The 24440-nt window shown below is 35.4% G+C and overlaps 1 protein-coding gene across 4 annotated transcripts in view; it reads right to left on the minus strand.

Moving 5' to 3' along the window:
* Positions 1-16892, minus strand: part of LOC149780417 (nose resistant to fluoxetine protein 6-like) — a 50733-nt gene extending 33841 nt beyond the window's left edge. Inside the window, exon 1 of one of the 4 annotated variants that reach the window (XM_089937342.1) lies at positions 16451-16890. In XM_089937342.1, coding sequence (XP_089793468.1) covers positions 16451-16781 — 331 coding nt within the window. In that variant the 5' untranslated portion in view covers positions 16782-16890. Of the gene's footprint in view, positions 1-16428 lie in introns of all 4 variants that reach the window. The other 3 variants (XM_089937343.1, XM_089937341.1, XM_089937344.1) reach the window with 3 other exon arrangements.
* Positions 16893-24440: the final 7548 nt, after the last annotated feature.

Consider the following 24440-nt stretch of genomic DNA (forward strand, 5'->3'; position numbering starts at 1 on the left):
CCCACCAGCAACTGTTCTTAGATATAATAACGATCCATACGGCAGCGGCAGGCATATATCTCCGGGAATCGTTAATATAACATCGACAATAGCGGTTAATCTAGCTTGTGACGTAATCGATGGCAGCTATCAAATAAATCTTGGAAAATCAAATCAGGCTCAACAAGGATACATCCTATACACGTTTACCCCTTGGGGATTTGATCGTGCAAGTACCAACTAATCCTGTTTATCTACGCAGACATAATCAGTATTTGTCACGAATAAATTTTAAACTCACAGACCACATAGGACGATTAATTGACCTACGTGGAGAAGAGCTTGTAATAAATCTATATGTGAAATCTTAAAGATCCAGTAAATATTATATAATGTACCAGCACGTGAGGGTTTTTATACATGACAAAGAAGTACTTGAAAACACCATCAGGACAGCGTTTTTACAACCTCCAAACACAGAGCAATTTAACGTTAATTTAGTTATTGATGAATACGGAAACGAGGATTTCTTATTAACACAAGAACAGTTAGATGAGCTCCGTCGAGAACATATTGTCGCGATCATTTGTAACAGAGATCAGATTCTAAATTATGCACACTCCTGTATTAAATTCGATCAACTTAAAAAATAATATTTCAAAATAAATAAAATATTTCAAAATAAATAAAATATTTCAAAATAATAAAATATTTCAAAATAAATAAAATATTTCAAAATAAATAAAATATTTTTTATTACTGATATGGTGATTGGTACTTAAAATTATACAAAATAATCAGATTGTGTGTCTGATATGGTGATTGGTATTTAAAATCGTGTAAATTAATCAGATTGCTGATTCTGATGGGGTAAATTATACAAATCGATCGGTTTTGTAAATAGTTATTATAATCTGAAACAATTCATTCAGAAAAGAAATATTATATTTATTCTGAGATTATATTTATTCTGAGATTATATTTATTTTTTTCTGAAAATTTGATCATGTTACATAGTTCTAAGTACCAACTAGCCCATCAAAATTACGAAATTGATTGGTTTGCATGATTCTGAGTACCAACTAGCCCATCAATTTCAGAAAAAATAAAATATTTCAGAATGAATATATAATCTCAAAATAAATACAATCTCAGAATATATAATATTTCAGAATAAATATAATCTCAGAATATATAATATTTCAGAATATATAATATTTCAGAAAAAATAAAATATTTCAGAATATATAATATTGCAGAAAAAATAAAATATTTCAGAATAAATAAAATATTACACGTGTTCGGTCGTTTCACCAACAAGGTTACTCGCCAACATAATTTTTCTCAATTGTTTTATACGAGCACTAATTGGTTTTTTTGCCTCGTACCCGTGGGATAATTCTAATCTAATTTTTTCTACCGCGGCAGAGAGAGGAACAAATTCTTTGACCTGATCATCTTTTACTGCAGCTAGTGACCGGAACATTGCCGCCTGAATTCGTTTTATAAACTTCAGACGACAGTGTAAAACCACCATCGTTTTTACGTTCTTGTAAGATTTCAAAATCAAAAATAATCTTTCCAGGATTCAGTTCATCAGATATATTATTACTGATTTTTTCTAATTTTTTGATAGCAGCAATTACATCATTGATATTTTCATGGTTCATTATTTAGTATATATATATTTAAAAGAAAAAAATATATCCTCAAATCCCTAGTCGAGTGTTCTAGTGAGTTTATGAGGATGTCTCTATGATGAATGACAATACTCTATGAACCTCTATTCGAGTCTTTTAGCAAGTTCAGAGATATATGGAATATATACAATGAATGAAATCTTAATTTCTTAAGGACAGCACAACATGTAGTATTTATGCAATGAATGAGTATATACAATGAATGAATGGATGGCACAAACATGTATGGGCCATTTTCTACGCATAACTGAACACCCCCAAGAATCAGCCTGTGGGTGACACAAAACATGTATCAACCACCAGTGACGTGGTTGGAAGGGTTCTGTTATGCGTAGAGAGGGCTGCCGGTGCACCAATCAATTATAAAAATCGCTAATATGCGTAACCACCGACGGTTGTCAGTCATGGGATTCGATCCTGGGACCGTGAGCATCACGGCCAGATGCGTTACCAAGTGAGCTATCAAATCATATAACAATATATGTTTCAGAAGTTATTATATAGCTACAAATCGGTTTAAATATTTCTACATTAAAACAGCGGTTTGTAAATATTTATACATTAAAACAGCGGTTTGTAAATATTTCTGTATTAAAACAGTGGTTTCTGAATATATTGTAAATTTCTGTATTAAAACAGCGGTTTCTGAACGTGTAAATGAGCAGCGTGTTTCCGCCTTGATTTCCCGTAAAAGATTGCAAATATCTTGCACTAACGGCGTGTTTACATACTACCACGGCACCATTAAACGTTTTTACCTGCAGATATGTTTAAATATTTTTGGATAATAACAGATTGTAAAGATCTTGCATTAAAACAGCGTGCCTCGATTTCTCGTAACAGATCTAAAAATAACTCTGCTATATTGTACGATGTAAAAGAAGTTTACTCTTCTATTTTGTAAGTTAGAAACCACAAATATCATTCTTTGGTATTAATTAATTACGACGTAGACTAATTACGACCATAAAAATCAGACATTTACAAAGAAAGCTATATATTACAAAAGTAATCTCCCTTTAACATAATCGAAAAATCAGTAGTATAAGGGGGACATGCTGCGACTCAAAATAATAAATGGTTAATAAACATAATTTAAGGTAATTACTTGATAATGATGATAAATTTAAGGTAATTGCTTGATAACGATGATAAATTTAAGGTAATTACTTGACAATGATGATAAGTTTAAGGTAATTACTTGATAATGATGATAAATTTAAGGGAATTACCTGATAATGATGATAGTTTATCTCATTAACAATATTGGAAGGTGATTTTCTGCTTATATTTCTTGGAAAAGGTAGATTTATATATATTTTCCGCGACAAATTGTACTGAAGGCATGCAGATATCAAAGTATTTCGAAGCCGCGTTCATTGATTGAAATATAATTTCTTCACCGGTTTCTGTATTTATAGACTTTACCGCCCTCCTTACAATTGTTTTACATCTTCCAGCATTACCACGTGCATTATTCTCGCTCTGTGTAACAGCTCGAAGATTGGATAAACTATTGTCGGTTTTCACGCCGTTAATGTGATCGATCACAAGACCGTCTTTGATCAACCCATTGTGACACTCGTATGTGAAACGATGACAGAGATAAGTTTTCTTCCAAACAGTAAACATTAGATAACCATGATTATTAATATAGCCAACTGGTACTTTTTTCTGACAATTTCTGATCATACCATCAATATCTGATTCGTAGTTTGTTATTATAGGATGTGGAATAAATTTATTTTGCTCCATTATACAATAATATCATTTATTTAAATCATAATTTGTCTGAAAACTTAGATAATCCTCCACGGATTTTATAGCTCCGTCACTGACATAATTTTTTTGGCATAATATCCTTTAAGCTCTCTGTATCGTTTACCACCACAACATGCACACAATTGTGTTTTTCCTCGTACTCCAGCCCCACATCGCAGACATGGTATTGGTCCTAAGCTTACACGGTGAACGCACTGCATGTGTTGTCCACAGAATTCCTTTTTACAGGATTCATTACAACGAGGCAATGAACCCACCATGAGCCATCTGCATTGAGATATTGTATACATAATATTTTAATTTATATACTTGTCTGAAATATAATATGAACGAATTCGATAGATTATCCCAAATCAAGCCCTAGAGCGCAGATAAATTTAATCTCGACAGAATGTCTCCTGGCCCACCGATGAAAGATCTGGTTGATCCGAAGAACAAAGGTTTGATTAATAAAATTCACGACGCCAAGAAAGAATTTCACGCAGATCGTGCATCTCATGTCTGGTCAACGCTCAGGATTATACGTAACAAAGATATCATTAACGCTACGATGAATGACAAACGAGCGACAACTATCATTAAATACCTTGATAATGGAAAGTATCTTTTCAGAATAAAATTTGTCGTGTTGACAGAAACAGATGATTGGATTATCCGTGACAAATATGATCCTGTCCACGGTGATAAATAACTGTCGTACTAAGTAAAGATTCCAAACCAGGTCTATTGACCGGTATTGACAAACCGTATTATGAACGAGCATATCCTGTGACCGCCGTTATTTATGGAATTTATGTGTTAAATGAAAAACCCAACGTTGATAAACTGTCGCCGATGAAATTTTCAAAAATAAACTGTGCAGCCGAGCGAGTAACAGAACATTTTACAAACGCGGCCCGTGGAAACGGTCTAACGGATAAAAGACGTAAAATAATAAACACGTGGGGAGAAATGGTTAAAGATACCGGTGCGTCTATCTAAGATGTAGCTGGGTTAGGAAAAATATTAAAATTTCCAATAACCGTAGCGATGATAACAGGGGAGATTTTGTATGAATCAAAATATAAATCAAAAGGAGCCTCAATTACAATTATTGATCATAACGCACACGCGTGGACTAATGCAGTAACAGTGTTTCCACGAGATCGAACTGTTAAATGTTATCCCGGAGATAATTCTGATGGAGGTATGTTTGATTTCATTAACGAGATAAGTAACAACGATCCTGTGTCAGAATGGTTATTTCAGAGTTCTAACGACGAATCAGATATGAAAGAAAAGAATAAATTTGATCAGTTTGTAAGACCAAATGGCGTTATTTATCGAACAGATCTTGTTCACGAGAAAATGAAAAATCTTGCACTGCAATATTCTAATGACACTGACGAAATATTGAGCAACTGTTTTACTGTTCCGTCAGTTGCGGCTCATTTTGCTAGAAAGAAAAATTCGTGGAAGCCAACTCGGTGTGATTTTCTCAATGACATAATATCGAGTTGTATCGAATATGGACACGGCGGATTATGGAATACTAAATATGATCATAAAGATGTTATTTCAGTTGATATGGTCGCGTGTTATCCCAGAAGTTTTCTTGGATACGGAGATTGTTCTGTGTACTTTGAGCGATTCGGTCATCCGACGCACGAGATGACACGAGTATCGATAAATGGACCATTACCGGATTTTGACCTAACTGGATTTGCTTGTATTGAGTCATTCAAAATATCTAAAGAGCTCCATCCAATTTGTTATGTTTGGTTTGGAAAATATTTTTCAGAAAAATGTGAGCACCAATAGTATTATTACGATATATGCATGATTGTGCGATGCTAACACGGTTGATTGTAAGTGAAGCAATTATATCATACCGGAAACAAACCAAAGTTTGGTTACTACATTCTGATGAAACTGATTCAAAAGATCTTGGTAGAAAAATAATCGGCAAGTTTACCCAAGGAGCAGCATATGATCACAGACGACATTGTACAAGATTGATCATGGACGATGCTGAGTTAGATTTTATAATTGCTGATATAACGAAGAAAAACACTTTTATAAGTCGAGAAATAGCTTTCTTGTCAAATGGAACTAAATTAGGTACAATTGTGAGCTACATGGACGGTGAGTCACCGCAGTATACTCATTTAAGATCATCGATGCTCACGTACGTTTCAATAAATCTATTATCGATGATAAATAAGGTTTCTACTGAGTTGCTACTGATTCGTTTTATATAAGTAAAAAGTATTCAATATTGTTAGAAAGATTAAACATAGGCACTTGTGCATCGTGGGGTTCGTGGAGAATAAAAAAGGAATATATGCTCGATTATTCCGAATCCGCTGATGTTGCGGTTAAAGATATTTACTGTAAAAAATATCAATCGTCGACAACTTCGTTGTTACCATCGATATACGATCCAATAACTAGACACAAAACGGTTTATCTAAACGGACCTGGCGGTTCTTGTAAAACCACTCGAGCTATCGAACTATTTCAAAATTCAGGTACGATTGTGCTAACACCAACACATAGACTCGCGCGAGAAATGAAACAACGAGAAGTGCAGTGTACTTATCACAGCTTCTTTCGAGAAATACATTCCAAGGATCATAATATGGGATGAAATATGCACTGTACCACTAGAAACATTAAAAATGTTTCTTGATTGGTTATTAACAAGAAATACTGCTGTGATAATGTGCGGCGATCACGGTCAACCACCACCCGTAGCTGGACCATCTCCACATGATTGGCTAAAAAGTTTCGTTGACCACTTCGAAGAAGTATCTGATGATTATAGAGCACTTGATGCAACGTTGAAAGAATTAAAAAAATTAATCAGACTACAACCGAATAAAATTCAATGTGAAGTAATGCGCGAGACAATTTCAGAAACACCCATGAAAGACTTTTTGCGCGCGTGGAGACCAAACGATTTGATAGTTGCAAGTAGAAAGATAGTTCGTGATACACTTCAAGGGGAGTTGTTTCAGTTACAACGAGAAAAGTTTCCAACGTTGCCAGTTCCGTTATGTTATCAACCAGCAGATACGCGACGGCAGAATATTCACCTTGATATACCAGGACACTTGACAGAGTCAAGGAAACAGAATCTTGTGTTAAATGATATTGTCGCAGTTGATGTTGATGTTGTTGAAGATGCTCTACGTGCTGATAAATCCCCGTGGACTCTTGGATACGCAATGACAATTCATTCATCTCAGGGATTAACTATTACTGATACAGTTGTTTGGATCGTTGATGATCACATCGAATGGTCGAACCTAGTTTATCTTGCAGTGTCTCGAGCTAGAAAAATATCTCAATTGAGACTAATCGTCATGGACTCGTCAATCAATGATGACCTCGATCGTCAAGGCCTTGACGAATGTCAAAGTGATATAATAAGAAAAAAAATAGCAGGTTATAAACAGTGTGATAAAAAAAATAATCGAGATCTAGACACTGACGTTGTCATTACGCTGAAACAACAACAGAATAATCATTGTGCAAGTTGTAATTGCATAATGTTATGGCGGTACCTGAAAAATGATCCAAGATAATTTACCGTAGATAGAAAAAATAACAATCTTGGTCATACACGAGAAAATATCATGTTGACCTGTCTTCAATGTAACCGACGTCGTGGCGCTAGTTAAGTGATTTGGGTGGTAATTGTGTGTCCTTAGGAATTACTTGTAATTGTTCACGTATAAATCCACGTTGAGGAGCAGTTGAATCTAGTCTGTAGATTGCGGGTCTACCTGAGGATCTAGTTACGGTGGATATCTTATGTGTGGTAATACTCCAAATAGGATCAGTCGCTCTTTTTTTACCACCTTCGAGTTCGCCGGGCTCATATAAATACCTTACAGTGATATTAACTAATACTGGCTGTGCTGAAAGATCACGTCATTGTACGGATATATGCACGCTTGTAATTGCATTAATAGGTTTCATGTTGGTCGTTCGAGTTACTTCATTATTTAACGCGGCTATCACACTTGGTAATCTTGCAACCCATTCACGAGATCTCGTATCCTGAATAAATTCTTTCGCGTATTGATATCCAAATAACCGCTCAGCAAGTGTTCGATTAAATCGTTCAACAATTGCCTGATACGATGAATCTCAGTACGTCCTCGTCGTATTTTGGTATTATGTTGTTTCATTAACGATGATACTGGACCAAGAAATTCCTTGCCAGGATCAACCTGTAGCAGCTGTGGCCATCGTAATGGTCCTCGTTGATAAATTCGTTTAAAAGCATCAGCTACTTCAGCAGCTGTCTTTGTTGACAACGGTTCTGCTTCCTTATATCTACTTGCAACATCAACAACTATCAGCGCGTATTTGTACGTTTTTCTACGCACAGTATCATGTGGTAAAAACAGACTATCAGCTTGATGAACTTCATTAGGACCTCTAACATTGAAATGCGCGTACTGAATTTGTTTCGGTGGCGGTAGGTAAATTTGCCATATTGCCTGTTTGGATAACCACGCTTTAGCAGTAGAATGTTTAACCGCTGCTGCATCAGCAAGTTTACTAATTGCTGCTTTACCTTTCCAGTATCCAATTGGGGAATAATAAATCGATTCCATTTTATATATTACCAGCCCCTAGCGCTAATTTACCTTTCATCGCGGATCTTACTAACCAAATAGCTAGTGATTCTTTGATATTTTTATTTTTTATGGAATTTAGCGCATGGATTAATTTCACATATGCAATATGCCTACGTTGTAGATCTTTACTTTTATACGCAACATCATGAGCATGACATGCTTTATCAATAGCGTTTATTGGTTCCTCGCCTGGTTTTGGTTGATCGTGATTATCAAGCCTGATATCGAGTCGAGTACCAGGACCGCAATAATTATATCCTGGTAGGTGTTTTTCTCCACTGTATTTAGCCCACGGAGTTCCCGGTAATTTTGTTAATTTTGCTGCAATATCACCTCCGCGTTGCTTTTTTTACTTGATTTTGACTTTGACTTTTCACCTGACTGCACTGACTTGTCAGTAGAGATAAATTTAAATTTCTTTGTACCACACCGCGTACACTTACCCCTAACCGCTGATCTGTTATTTTTTGTGGTAATAGTTGTTAGTGTATCCGTCGGGGTACGCATCCTGCACTTCACACAATATAAATCCATGGATATTTTATACAGCATGGATATAATTGATTTCTCAGCGACAAGAAAACGGGAACCTGTCAAGCACCATCCTGCGTTACCAAATTCAATTAGAATGATAATAATAGGACCATCTGGAAGTGGAAAGACACAGTTGTTACTCAGTCTTATAATGAGATGGTTAAAGTGGGATAAATTATATTTGGTAGCCCCGTCAGTTGATGATCAACGATGTTATAATGTGCTTAAGGATTTTAATGAAAACACTGATAACGATGTTATCGAGTTTATAACCGATATTGATGAAGCACCATCAGTTGATTCCATAGACGGATTTATTAATAATTTAGTTGTATACGATGATGTGATGCTGGACAAACAATCAAATCCAGCTAGGATTTCTTCTCGAGGTAGACATAAAAACACCGATGTTGTTTATGTTACTCAACGATACACACAAATACCAAAAGTGATCAGAGATAACTGTAATATTTTAGTTGTGTTTAATGGAGTTGATACACACACGTTGCGAAATATTCATCAAACCTGGTGCAGCGGTGACATGGATATAATTAAATTCAGAAATTTCTTTTCACGAGCGCAAGCTACTCCACATGGGTTTATAACAATAAATTTGCACGATCCAAGAACAAGATATCGTATTGGACTTGATAAAATATTTGGATAAATTAACATAGCAGAAGAGGAGGCATGACCTCATGAAGACGTAATTAAGTAAAGCGCGTGCATAATAAACTAGAAAAAATCACCAACGACAATGGAGTAATATTAATTAGACAAATTCCATTGAGACTCTCTCAGTAAAGTGTCGACGCTTTTTTAAATCTGTCGACGCTTTTTTTATTTTTCGATCATTTGTAGGAAGGCTTATTTTCGACATTTGGACGTTTTTGGACTATTGGTCTGTTCGCCTCCTCTGCTGCTTATATATATATATATATATATATATATATATATATATATATATATATATATATATATATATATATATATATATATATATATATATATATATATATATATATATATATATATATAATGTACGCTGTATCAATGATATACCACGAGATACATAGATTTTCACCGTGCATACTGTACATATATTTTATTTATTTATATCATATACAAATACATATATTTGCCATTTGAACGAAGTTAGATTGACGAGAGGCAACTATGTATTGACTGGGTGAATGTTAGATTGACGAGAGGCAAATGTGTATTGACTGGGTGAATGTTAGATTGACGAGAGGCAACTGTGTATTGACTGAGTGAATGAACTCACATCCCTGCCTATTCACAATCACCTTTTCATATTGATAAGTTTATTGTTTTCATTTTTGAGTTTCTATTTTATTCAAATTGATTAAATCAATATAAGTTACACTTATGATTTATACACGAGAGATCGTTTTAATGAAGAAAGGTGAGTACTAGACCTACAGACAACATACATCTTGAATACTGAACGCTCATCAATGCATTGATACGTCACACAGGTGAAAGGAAATTAGCCTGGAATAGAATGTAAACGAAACGACGAACCAACAAGAGGTAATTAAAATACTTTAATTTATTTAAAGTTGATCTAAGTCATTATTCTGCTTTAGTTAACATTACTTCTGATCATAACTCTCTCTCTCTCTCTCTCTCTCTCTCTCTCTCTCTCTCTCTCTCTCTCTCTCTCTCTTTGGTCGGTTTGACTTAACATTTACCATCATTCTTCATCGACATTGTTTGTATTAAAGTAAGTGGTATATGTATGTGTGTGTGTGTGTGTGTGTGTGTGTGTATATATATATATATATATATATATATATATATATATATATATATATATATATATTTTTATATATATATATATATATATATATATATATATATATATATATATATATATATATATATATATATATATATATATATATATATATAACATATTGAAGGAAATGAAAAACTCGACTAGGACACAATTTTCATCAGAACCTAAATAGATACTGATTGATATTTAATTCATAAACCATCACTTGTGGTTTCATTATGATTCTCCAGTAAAGCTCATATACAGTAGTATTGTCTCCGAGCTTCTTGTCTTTCGTAAGCCTGGAGATTAAGTTACTTTCAAAGGTCTTAAATCTGTTAACGTCGACTTGCAAATATTTTCAGTGAATGATAAATGTGCTTACATTGAATGGTAAATTTGCTTACAATAATTGCAATGCCAGTAGCTGGTAAAGGAAAGTAACATTTCCATTGGTCAGAATGTTACCACGTGATCAAAATGAACTGTGTTTATGAACTGTAAGGATAACTACTTTTCTAATAATACCCACTTCTATAAATAAAGTCACATGTACAGTATAAGATAAACACTGCCAGTGAAGGCAGACTGGAACTAAGCATTAAAGGAAAAGAACATTCTTACAATTTTGTTAAAAAAATAATCGAATAAATGTAATCTGAAAGACTAAAGCAACCGATATTTCTCATCTTTTATAAATAAAATCATTCTTTCTTTGTCGAAATTTGTGAAAAATATGGATAAAAATGTTTGAATTTGCTAGGTCAAGGTCACTGATATACTGTATTAAAGCTATCCAACGCTGAAACTGAAATCGGTAGCTTTGCCTTATCAGATGTAATGTAATGCTAATTCCCATTGTACGTATAGTATCCCCCTTCACTACTCTTATCAGATAGATTATATGCAGGAAGATATTGAAAACTTTTACCCATCCATGTTTGACGCGCTTTTTGAAGTGGAAGAAGAATCACAAACTAATTTCTCATTTAGTTTGAATTAACCAACCCTAGTCCAGTTCCCATTTGATCATAATGATGACCACAAACCAAAACGCTTCAAATCACTTAATGAGGAAGATCTCTTAAACATATCTGAACAGCGGTATTCAAAATCTATCAAGAAACACACTCATTGGGGCTACAACACTTTCGCAGGGAGATTTATTCATTAATTCAATAATCATACTAAATTAACAATAATAATAATAATGACTAGTATATTGGACTGTTCATCAGTGTAGGCTTAAGTAATATTGCTTGATACTTAATTTGCTCTTATTTATTATTTTCTTAAATCATATATTATAAAAAGGCAATATGTTGTTTATTTGTATGCAAAAAGAAATTTTTTTTAATTTTAAACCATTTTTGCCATTTTTATAAAAATGAGACTTAACTTGCTTTGCAGTGAATAAAATGTAGTTTATCTTTCAATTAATACTTGTGACAGCCTCAAAATGTAACAAATCTGTTATATACAAATCTGTTATATACTAGTAATCTGTTATATACCAGTAATATGTTATATGCTACAAATCTGTTATATACTACAAATCTGTTATATACTACAAATCTGTTATGTACTACAAATATGTTACATACTACAAATCTGTTATATGCTACAAATCTTTTATATACTACAAAATCTGTTACATACTACAAATCTATTATATACTAGTAAATACAAATTATGGAAAGGAGATATGCATGAATCTAAATATTTCAAATGTTACAAATTAGATACAAACAAACTGAGAGACATGAATTTCAGAATGGTGTAAAGAGAAGAATACAGAGGTAGATCTGAATTCAGCTGAGTCTGCACATTTGGTCCAAAATGTTAGCCATATTTTATGCCGAAGCAACCCCCAAGGTCACCGCAAGCAGCCCTCAGGGTCACCGCAACATGAAAGACGATGCTCCCTGAAGCCCAAGCTGAGGAATACCATAAAAACACTTTTAAAAAATGTCGGGGCTGCTACTGATCGCTACATCAAGGTTGAATGTGGTCGTTCAATCAATATTACTTAAGACCCTGAGTTTAAAAAAGCAAATGACATGTTAAATGGAAAATTAAAGTTGAACACAAAGAATGGCTTGTCAAGATCGACACAAACCTATTACTCCTCAGTCAGACATGTATGCGATCAATCAGTACATGATTCAAGATCATCCTATCACACTCAGACATGTATACGATCAATCAGTACATGATTCAAGATCATCCTATCAGACTCAGACATGTATGCGATCAATCAGTATCTGATTCAAGATCATCCTATCACACTCAGACATGTATGCAATCAATCAGTACCTGATTCAAGACCATCCTATCACACTCAGACATGTATGCAATCAATCAGTACCTGATTCAAGACCATCCTATCACACTCATACGTGTATGCAATCAATCAGTACCTGATTCAAGATCATCCTATCACACTCAGACATGCATGCAATCAATCGATACATGATTCAAGACCATCCTATCACACTCAGACATGCATGCAATCAATCGGTACATGATTCAAGATCATCCTATCACACTCAGACATGGATGCAATCAATCGGTACATGATTCAAGATCATCCTATCACACTCAGACATGTATGCAATCAATCGGTACATGATTCAAGACCATCCTATCACACTCAGACATGTATGCAATCAATCAGTACATGATTCAAGATCATCCTATCACACTCAGACATGTATGCGATCAATCAGTACCTGATTCAAGATCATCCTATCACACTCAGACATGCATGCAATCAATCAGTACCTGATTCAAGACCATCCTATCACACTCAGACATGTATGCAATCAATCAGTACCTGATTCAAGACCATCCTATCACACTCAGACATGTATGCGATCAATCAGTACCTGATTCAAGACCATCCTATCACACTCAGACATGTATGCAATCAATCAGTACCTGATTCAAGATCATACTATCACACTCATACATGTATGCAATCAATCAGTACCTGATTCAAGATCATCATATCACACTCCGACATGTATGCAATCAATCAGTACCTGATTCAAGACCATCCTATCACACTCAGACATGTATGCAATTAATCAGTACCTGATTCAAGATCATACTATCACACTCATACATGTATGCAATCAGTCAGTACATGATTTAAGACCATCTAAATCATACTCCGATACAGGGTTTGGTTATACCTCTCCGTCCGATGTTACACGTGGATTAGAATTCCACAGGCAATTAACACCTACTAGTCTTGAAATCAGGTTTGATGAAACAGGGGCTGAATATGTCATTCTGACCCATCAAACTATGCAAACAAATCATCAGGGAGACTTCAATGCTAAGGAGGAAAATTCTGACAAGAGAATGTATGCAACTGGTGGTCAAAACTGCCCAGTCAGGTCAGTAAAATACTACCTCATATGCATTAATCCAAAAGCTGAATCACTGCTTTGTCACACGGATAAAAATGCTTTTGAAAATCCCCAACTGTGTCAAATATGGTACACACAAGATGTGTTGGACAGAGACAGTTTAGCTATGTTGTGCCTTACATATGCAAAAATGCCCATATATCTGCAAGATATACTGCTCACTCTCTTCATGCCACAGCTTTGAATGCAATGACAGATGCCAACCTTCCTGCCAGGTACATTATCTCTCTATATGACCACTCCAATGAGCTGTCATTGAAACCTTACTCAAGGCCCAGCACACAACACAACAAATGAGTAACATTCATTTCACTGTATGTTCAGATGTATCGTTGTCTGCTCAAGACTCGTTTGCTGTACCATCTCATACAAATGTAAATGTTCAAATGACCCCCAACAAATTCAAGCGGTACTAATCAAGAAATTGTTCAAATTACCCCTACAAACCCAAGCAGTACAAGTCAAGTAAATGTTAGTACTGAATCTACTCAAATCCCCTGCAAGCACTATCATATAATACAATGAACTCCATGACAGGTTTCATTATACAATCCAACTGTCATTTCAATAACTGCACCTTCCAGTTTACTTCTAACTAAAATAAAGTAAGTGCAAACAAGTTAAGGAAATGCATTTTTTTCAAGTTAAGTGCCCCATCTCAACTATCCAGGCTAGAATAATAATTTACAAAACATCATGTACAACTCCTGGTTTTTATTATATGGCAATTTCAAATGAATAATTATAGACAAATTAAGAAAATGCATAACAAATACTTACATACCAGTACAAAATATTAAAGTAGTAAATGCATGCATGTGTCATACAATTTTTCATTTTTAAAGTGATATTACATTGCTGTATTATAATTATTATTACACTGTACTTAGAAAAGTGTGTAAACAATAAAAAATAATTGCAGTTGCATCAGTTGTTAAATGAAGGGAAGATTTCCATTGGTCAGAACACAATCATGTGATCAGACTCAATTGCCCTTCGGGCGTTGTTTGCTGCGTGATTCGGCAACTGACAGTTATTACCACGATAAACTCGGGGAAAAACAACATTAAACTCTTAACAAATTTCAACAAATTCAATTATATTGATGTTGTGAAACTCATAACTTCTTAGGCCAAGAGCATTCTGTATCAGCATCTGCCTCTATTTGCATCTGTCCTTTTGTGTGTATGTCTGTTTGGTTTCTACACTGATGTCACAAATTTGATGTCGCCACTATGACGTTACATCGGGATACCTAGGTTTTTATTCCTATGTGGAGGGCTAATTAATTGTTCATGAAGAGAGGAAACAGTGCCTCTCCCTTCATGTATTTAATATGTGCTATGCACGTTTATTAATGACATGTACAGGGGTGGCGAGGAGGAAGGTTTGGTCAGGGAGGAGTCTGGTAACGAGGAAGGCACCTTTGTTTATCCATGGTATATATTTCTGAATCCCTTGCTGAAAGGTTAATGAATTGTCGGATCAAGCAGGACAGTCCCAAGTGCTATAAATAGCTACTTAACAGACCCCCCCAAAAAAAAAAAAAAAAGAACATATATTACTACGCTCAATTAAGATTTCTGTTTTTTAATGATGCAAACAAAATAACATAACGAATAATTGGCATTTCAATTATAAGAGTTTAACTTTGTTTTTTTTCTGAGGTTATCGTGGTATAAACTAACAGTTGCCGTCTCACACATCTTACATAACGCCCTTACTATGTGTCTGCCTTCGGGCGTTATTTGCTGTGTGATTAGACAATTGACAGTTTAAACCACGTTAAACTCTTAATTGAATGGTATACGTGCCAACATCGAATGGTAAATGCGCTTACATTGAATGGTAATGTGCTTACATTGAATGGTAAATGTACTTGCATTGATTGGTAAATGTTCTTACATAGAATTAAGAGTTTAACGTTGTTTTTTCTGCGTTTATCGTTGTATAAACTGTCAGTTGCCGACTCGCACAGCAAATAATGCCATTTTTCAGCGCATAATAGGCTATACGTGCCGTCCAGTATAAATGGTGGAGGAAGAACCCGGAAAATCCACGCAGACAGAGGTGAGATGGCAGTGATCCGTAACGGTGAGCGCTTTAGACCACTCGGCCCCGCCCCCCACCCCACCCCCACCCCCGCACCCCCATTGAATGGTAAATGTGCTTACATCGAAAGGTAAATTTGCTAACATTAAATGGTAAATGGGCTTACATTGAATGGTAAATAGCTTACATTAAATGGCAAATGGGCTTACATTGAATGGTAAATAACTGATATTGAATGGTAAATAGCTTACATTGAATGGTAAATGTGCTTACATCAAAAGGTAAATTTGCTAACATTAAATGGTAAATGGGCTTACATTGAATGGTAAATAGCTGACATTGAATGGTAAATAGCTTACATTAAATGGTAAATAGCTTACATTGAATGGTAAATGTGCTTACATTAAAAGGTAAATTTGCTAACATTAAATGGTAAATGGGCTTACATTGAATGGTAAATAGCTGACATTGAATGGTAAATAGCTTACATTAAATGGTAAATAGCTTACATTGAATGGTAAATGTGCTTACATCGAATGGACCATTGCTCTCGTCTTAACAAAGCTTGAGTCAACATTTCTGTGTGGTTAAGACAAGTGTCACTGACATTGTAGCCTGTTTGACCAGCTCTCAGATTGTCTACCAAATGACGTAATTGGTTCTGCGCTTTTTTCACTGCTGGAGAGTCAATTACATCATTGAAAAGGTAACCGTCCATATATATAAATTCCAATTCGAGTTGAAGTTTCCGAATTTCATTGTGAAGCTCACGCAAGTCCTCTGTGATTAGAACGTACCGACAGAAAGTCTGACAAAGAAGTCCGGACAACATTAAAACTATTGACCATATTTGAAGTTTCATCGTTTAAAATGTAACCTACAATTCTTGCTTCCCAGTCAAGAGAATTGCACGATTTATGTGACACTTAAACTTTTAAACAGTATTATTGTTATTATTTATTGACGGTGGCGCTGACTGTAAACTAGTACGTACGCGATTACCTATCAATATCTTTGTTTACGTGCGAGCTTTAAGAACACGTGTATATTTGTCTCAATTACCTTATATTTCCTTGAAAGATACGCATTCAAATGACAACATATGTGACCAGTAGAAATACATACGATGGAAAATAATGTTGTTTGTTTTGTTGTTTTGTTTCGTTGTTTTTTTCTTTTTATTTTTTTTAATTTTTTTATTTTGCTTTTCTTTTTAGATGGTTTATGGAAGGGCTTCTTTGCTTTTGTTTTTGTTTTTTATGTGTCTCAATAGTGCACCCCGATGTAAGTGTCGAAACGTTAGGTTGTACAATGATTTACTAGCTTGAAAACATGTTCAGGTTTATATTATATGTCATGACGGTTGCCGTTGGATATAGGGGATTTGCGTAATCTGACAGATTCATCACAATAATTAAGGACTAGAGAGGAAAACAATGACATTTTGTTCCAAATGTAACCAGCAAAATAGCGTTGACACTCAATAGGGTCCTTACTGCATAAACACACACCCTTATGCTGCAAGATGTACTTTGATCTGGTGCGTGTGTTTCAAATCACGTATGACAGTAATTTAAGACAACTTTCAATAGGTCACCATATATATCTCGAAGGTATTAAAAATACTAGGACAGGAGTTATCAAATGCAATTTCTTTACTTGAAGCAATCATATCTCTCATAATGTCGCTTTTATATTTATTATAGGCTATCGAAAACAGATGATAATCGAAAACAGATATCAACCTTGAAAATTATGAAATAATACATTAGGTAAGATGAAAGAATTCTATCTGATTTAAATGTATGTATAGAATGAAAGCATGAATCTTCACGTAAAATTATATTAGCAGTCTATGGACATCGTCCTAACGTAGGCATCTCTCTTCTTAATATGACATCTGCTTGACCAGTTCTGATATAATGCTAGATACCAAGTAAGAATTGAGGCTCAAAGGCTCCTCATACACACCGCCAGGTCGGTTTAATTCTCCGCACGGACTCTGAATTACTCTCAGTGTTTGGACGGGTGAGGCTGGTATGAATAAACACTGATTCAGAGAGTTCCACGAGTTTTAAATTATCGGGGTGAGGGTGAGGGGAGACCTTGAGCCAGTACTAGTGCTTCGAATCAGCTAAAATTATTATACATCACAAAACATTTTTGAACAACCTATTGTTTCAATAAAAGTCTTTGCTGTTGCCATCGTTTAAATTACACATTTAGGTAATATGGGTTACTAACCAGCACGCTCATCACTGGAATGTGTCATAGCATATCTGGATAATCTGGCCATTGGACACAGCAAGGTCATCAAGGTTATTAAGTAACAAATATTTGCGAATCTATCCAAATGTCCTCTGTTATTATCTCCTCTCAAGGTAGATAAAGAAAACGTCAAACTCTAGTACTTACAAGCATCAAACACAGCTGTAACCGCATGTTTTTATCTACCTTGAAGGTCTAGCCGGGTAAATGAAAACATCGATAACTTTGTCTCTTCACTGAATACCTGCCGGATCACAAATATTTATATTTTAAACCGCCTGGATTAGTAAATATATTGATACATATATAAATAGATCAAAACATGCAGATATGCATACGTAATTACATTTAAAACAGAAACATAAATACAGATATGCATACGTAATTACATTTAAAACAGAAACATAAATACAGATATACGTAGATGCATGCCTACATGGAGACAGATACTGAGATACATGGATGCAGAGACAGAGACAGATATAAAGATATGTGTATCCACACATAATACACAAATTCAGAGATAGATAGATAGATAGATAGATAGATAGATAGATAGATAGATAGATATGGATAGATGGATAGACAGACAGATAGATAGATAGATATAATGGATGGATGGATAGACAGACATACATACAGACAGACAGACAGGCAGGCAGATAGATAGATAGATAGGTAGGTAGATAGATAGATAGATAGGTAGATAGATATGGATAGATGGACAGACGGACGGACGGACAGATAGATAGATAGATAGATATAGATACGGAAATAGATACACAAATAGATACAGAGATACATAGATATAGTGATAAAATGAAATATAATAATTGTGTATGCATACCTACTGTGTGCGGTTATATAACATCACATCACGTGCGGCGAAAACCGTTCTGTTTTGTAATTAGTTGTGACTAGAACATTTGCAAAGACTTCTTTTAATCATTTTGAATACATGAAATATCGTTTCCGGATGGACACTGGTAGAAAATAAATATTCGAAATTAAAAACTTTAAATATTTTATGTCTACAGACGTCTTTATAAGAAGTCTTTCATAGCTGAAGAGCATGATATGTAAATGCATTGGAAAGAAATTGACGTGGAATATCATTGGTGTCACGTTTGTTAAGCCCCAGCTATAAAGCCGTGTATAAGCAATAATCTATCTGTCTTGGGAATATTACCGCGACCTTGTGTTTGATCTCTAACGGTTGCCGCGGAGTTAGTGTTAAAGTCTTACGCAAGGTTACCACGACCAGCCAGAGACCGGAAACTTGAGTCGACAGGCGACCGGTCGCGTCGCTTAACAAAGGCTTATCGTCTTCACGCCTATACGTTAAAGGTTAATTCAGTGATCAAAACGAAAGCCCACGGGGTGAACGGGCTTGTTCTTAACCGTCCCTACGTTGACAGACAGCGAGAGGGACATTGTCCGCTAAGTTGCATTGGATTGGTCTACAGAGATATCCCATCAAAAGTGAGATAGAGGACGTGATTACAATTCAGACCCGAGTGATATCTTACGAAATCATAAACAGTAAGATAGTATTCGCCTGGAACAGTGTTTCTCAAACGTTTTTGTCTTGCGGAGCACCAAAAATATCTAAATTTTCACCGCACACCTGAAAAATATTTAACAATTTTTGTGGTGAAGAACTTATTTATTTTTACATATATATTTAATATTAAATTTAATGTGAAGGATGTGCCTGCTTTCGAGAGCAAAACAGATTGACGCGAGGCTCCAAAGTCGACAAACAAGCGCGCATGTCATCGTCGATTTTAAGAAGTCTCTCTCTCTCTCTCTCTCTCTCTCTCTCTCTCTCTCTTTAGATTTGATTTCAGTCAATGCTGAAAATCCAAATTCATTAAACCAAGAAGACACAAATGGCAGAATTACTTTGCTTTTAAACTGATTGCAGGATATGAATTTTTTATTGAGATCCAAAACTCATCCAGGATCTTTCCGGGAAATGTTTACTGAAAAATGTATCGTTTTTTAAGTCAATGAGCTGTTCTTCTTCTTCGGTTGTAAGATTTGTAGTTTCGTTGTTTCCGAATGGATTGATCACCCATCCATATTCATCGCTTGCATGTGATGGAAAGTAATGCTGCAGTGCCGATTGTAGGTCTCTCAGTGTGTCCAGAATTTCGGGGATGAGATTTCGCACAAGTCTCGCGTTACGAAAGGAACCAATGATTGACAGACTGACAGAGATTGCGTTTTTATATATGTTACTTTTTTAACTTTTGCGACATTGATTTACCATTTAATTTTTTGATATGTTCAAGGTTTCAAAACGGTAGCAATTTTAAATATTTTTCAAAACTCCCACGGCACACCTGCAGATCTTTCGCGGCACACAGTTTGAGACTCACTGGCCTGGAAGGATTGCAGATTGATAGGGTTTACTCCGAGAAAGATGACACACTTAATCTTGCAGTAGAACTTAAAGGTAGAGTCTAAGGAAAGACAAGGAAAGACAAAGTTTCGAAAATGAAGCTTTTTAGGGGACAGAGAACTTTCGGCTCCATTGGGTCCCTAGTCTTCACGAGTTGGAGACGGGATTGAGACTGTAGCCGAGACAGTCGAAGTTGACGAAGTGTAGTCATGGGAGAGAAAGTAGAGGTAAAGGAGAAGGAGTCTACAGAAAGTCGAGGAGGAGAAGAAATTTGGAGAAAGGTCGGGGAAGAAGAAGAGAAGGAAGTGGGAGAGATAGGAGATAAAAAGGATACAACAGATGAGTAGAAATAAAAGGACAGGTGGAAATCAGTCTCTCATTGCCAATCAAGTGATGCAATAGGTCTATTAAAGGGTTGTGCAGAAGGAGTATAATTGACAATTAAAGTCATTTGATTATTGATTTGTTATTAAGGTGTTGAATTTCAACCTTTTTCGTATATTTAGCTATCTAACCGTCAATATTTCTGACTGGGTGGGGGTTCGGAGCTTTACATCTATCTTTCACTAAATATCTTCCAACAAAATAGAGCCTGGGTGGGACTTCTATAATAAATGAAAAAAAATATTGGGAGCACCCCATCACAACCATATACTTCGTCACATATTGGTAAATAAAAATGACGTGGAAATGCATTGTTAAGAAAAAGACTTGGAAATGCACTAGAAATAAAATATCGTGGAAATGCATTGGTAAACAAATGTCGTGGAAATTCATTGTTTAAAAAAAAAAAAAAAAAAAAAAAAAAAACACGTGCAAATGCATTGTAAAGAAAATGACGTGGAAGCTCATTGGAAAGAAAATTACATGAAAATGCATTGGAAAGAAATACAAACATCATTAAACATTTTTCGCCATCAGCGTCAATGCATACGTATCGGGTCCAAAACTCTCAGCTTCACGCAATAAAGTTGTATTCCCTGTAATATAAATAGTTCTTAATTGTTTTGCAGTGAAGGACTTATGCAGAAACTCGAATACAAAATGACAGTTTGAGCCCTCATAAAGCTGGCAATACCTATCTGAGCCGCTGTCAAACGAACCGTTTGTCTTTCGTTGTTTTTGTTGTTTTGCTTTGCTGGAGGAGGGTGGTGGTCAACTATGAACGAGAACACTGTTGAGAAGACGATGTGAGCATGAACGGACTTCGTAACCGGAACTGGTATGTACCATTTTCTGTATGTCATGTGATTACATTTCAAATATACAAGTCCAGTTTTATTTTTAGTTGTACCTAATTTGTTTTTGAATGTATATTGAGATAGCAAGGGATCCACTTTATCCGCAATAGGTTTCGGTTGCGGATGGGGATACGTATGTAGCGGTGTTTTGAATATTTATTATGGCTGCTGATATAATTAAATTAACCTGGGATTAAGCTTAAGTATATAGCAGGTTCAGCGTAACATATTGTGTACAATTATGCATTGAAAAAAACTTGTGTCTATGTATATGATATATCTAAATGTATATGTCTGGTGTTTTAATTTTTTCGGACTGAAAGTTGCACTCATCTTTTGCAATAGAGAGTACATGGCATGCACCCTGTTTTAGTGTTTCAAACACTGACACCCTTTTCTCAAGTACATACAATTTTATTTAATATTTAATATTTAATATTTGAGCCAAACACTAAAAATCTGGTCTTAAAACGAGGCTGCCTCCCAAAATGGGACGTTCATGTTAGTCTTTACTGTTATTGCTATTTTAGCACAACCGACGTATTAGTCATTCTGAGTTGCATTTCTTCCTTCGCATACGTTCTTGTGGTTACCGTTAGCTCGTAGCAGCGTTTGCCAGGAAATGGGTCCTGTGGAAATGGGTCCAGTGGAAATGAAAGCTTTCAAGGAGTGAAATAACTCCATCATAGAGAGTGTGTCTGCCACTGCACACATCACCACTCTTTGGAGGTATGGTTATTCAAGCTTGCAAGGATGAAGAAATGTTGGCAATATGCAACTGATAAGCGTGTTTCATTTATTACACAAAGAACAAACACACTGGCAATAGAGATAACTATAATGTTAACCTATCTCAAACTCAGCGTTGACAGTCACATGTGTTGAGTATCAGTAATATCAAAGGAAAAGAAACGATTGTTCAAATAATCAGAGATGTTAACATTTCAGGGTATATGTATTAGGAAAATGTATAATACATGTATTCATGCCGATAGACAATTCGTGCCGTGCATATGTCAGTAGAAAATTTGTGCTGTGTATATAGTATCACGGTACCAACTGTTTTTCCATAGACCTCAGTGCTAATGTTTTGTGAAATAAATATACTTTCGATCTTCCTCATCATGCATGTCACACACTTTCATAGAGAACAACGTTCATTTGACAAAGACAGAACCAGGTATTACATTCCATTTAAGAGAGATAACTCTGCTGGAACTAGACAGAGGTAAGAGTTATCTAGTCACGCCAGACATATTTTCAGTGATGTGTTCCACATTTAAATAAAATCATAAAAAATACAAAATGTAATCTCACATGTTGCCAAGAGGCTCATTTTTTAAAGTCTAACAGAAACTACAACTCTTACATAATGCACCAATCACAGCTAGTGTTCTTGTTTATTTCTGGATACAATGTTCCTACATCTTAACGTCCACCCACCTGCTGGGTGGGTGTGTGCGGGTGTGTGTGTGTGTGTGTGTGTGTGTGTGTGTGTGTGTGTGTGTGATTTGGATTTTTAACGTAGCTTTAACAGTTTTTCAGTCATATCGCTACGATGTCTGTAGTGTGACGGTTTATAATGATATCTAGCACTTGGGCATCATGCCGTAGACATGTAGCATGATGTCCCACCCAGTCGCATTATCCTGACACCAGGCAGACCATTTCTAACACTGACCTCTTAATGCTGAGCGCCAAGCGAGGCAGCTGTTAGTACCATTTTGGTAAGTCTTTGTTATGACTCGGCCGGTAATCGAACCCACGACCTCCCGCATCCGAGGCGTGCGCTCTAACCACTAGGCCACCGGAGCGGTCTCCGCCCACCTGGGATTGTACAATTGGTACCGTTATACCATATGGCAAGCAATAGACGATTTGTGCCCACTATATGGTAACTGACAACATGTGTCATATATATATATATATATATATATATATATATATATATATATATATATATATATATATGGATAAAAAGCCAATACAAACGCCGAAAAGTTTCGCATTTAATGTATGCTTCTTCAGGCACACATATATATATATATATATATATATATATATATATATATATATATATATATATATATATATATATATATATATATATATATACACATACATGTGTGTTTCTGTATGTGTGTCTGCGTATGTATGTGTCTGTGTCTGTGTGTGTACTTCCTAATGGTCAATGTACATGTGAGTAATTCCAATGGTCAATCGACTAAATACAAATAAAGATTCGGATAGTATTATTATGCATGGAATAGCATGTGTAAAGCATTTTGTTTGTTCTTTTTGTCACTTTGTCACGGGAATGGCAACATATAAGATAATAAACAATAAAATCTCCGTTTGCAGTTGAGGCCAACACAAATACTTTCACTTGTTTCTGTTCTTGCAGTTTAATTTGCACACCGACATTCAGCATTCAGCACGTTTTTATCCTTAACGCAACTGTCATGACATTCGGTATTTTCAAAATTTGCTCGCAAACCCCAACCACAACAAGAAGCCCAAATTATATATGTCAGCTTAATCATCATCACAATATGTTCTTGTATAACAATTGATGAACCTGGACGGACTGGAACTAACAATGGTC

The sequence above is a fragment of the Sinohyriopsis cumingii genome, chromosome 16, assembly GCF_028554795.1.
Source record: "Sinohyriopsis cumingii isolate HCF-2022 chromosome 16, ASM2855479v2, whole genome shotgun sequence".
NCBI lineage: Eukaryota > Metazoa > Mollusca > Bivalvia > Unionida > Unionidae > Sinohyriopsis > Sinohyriopsis cumingii.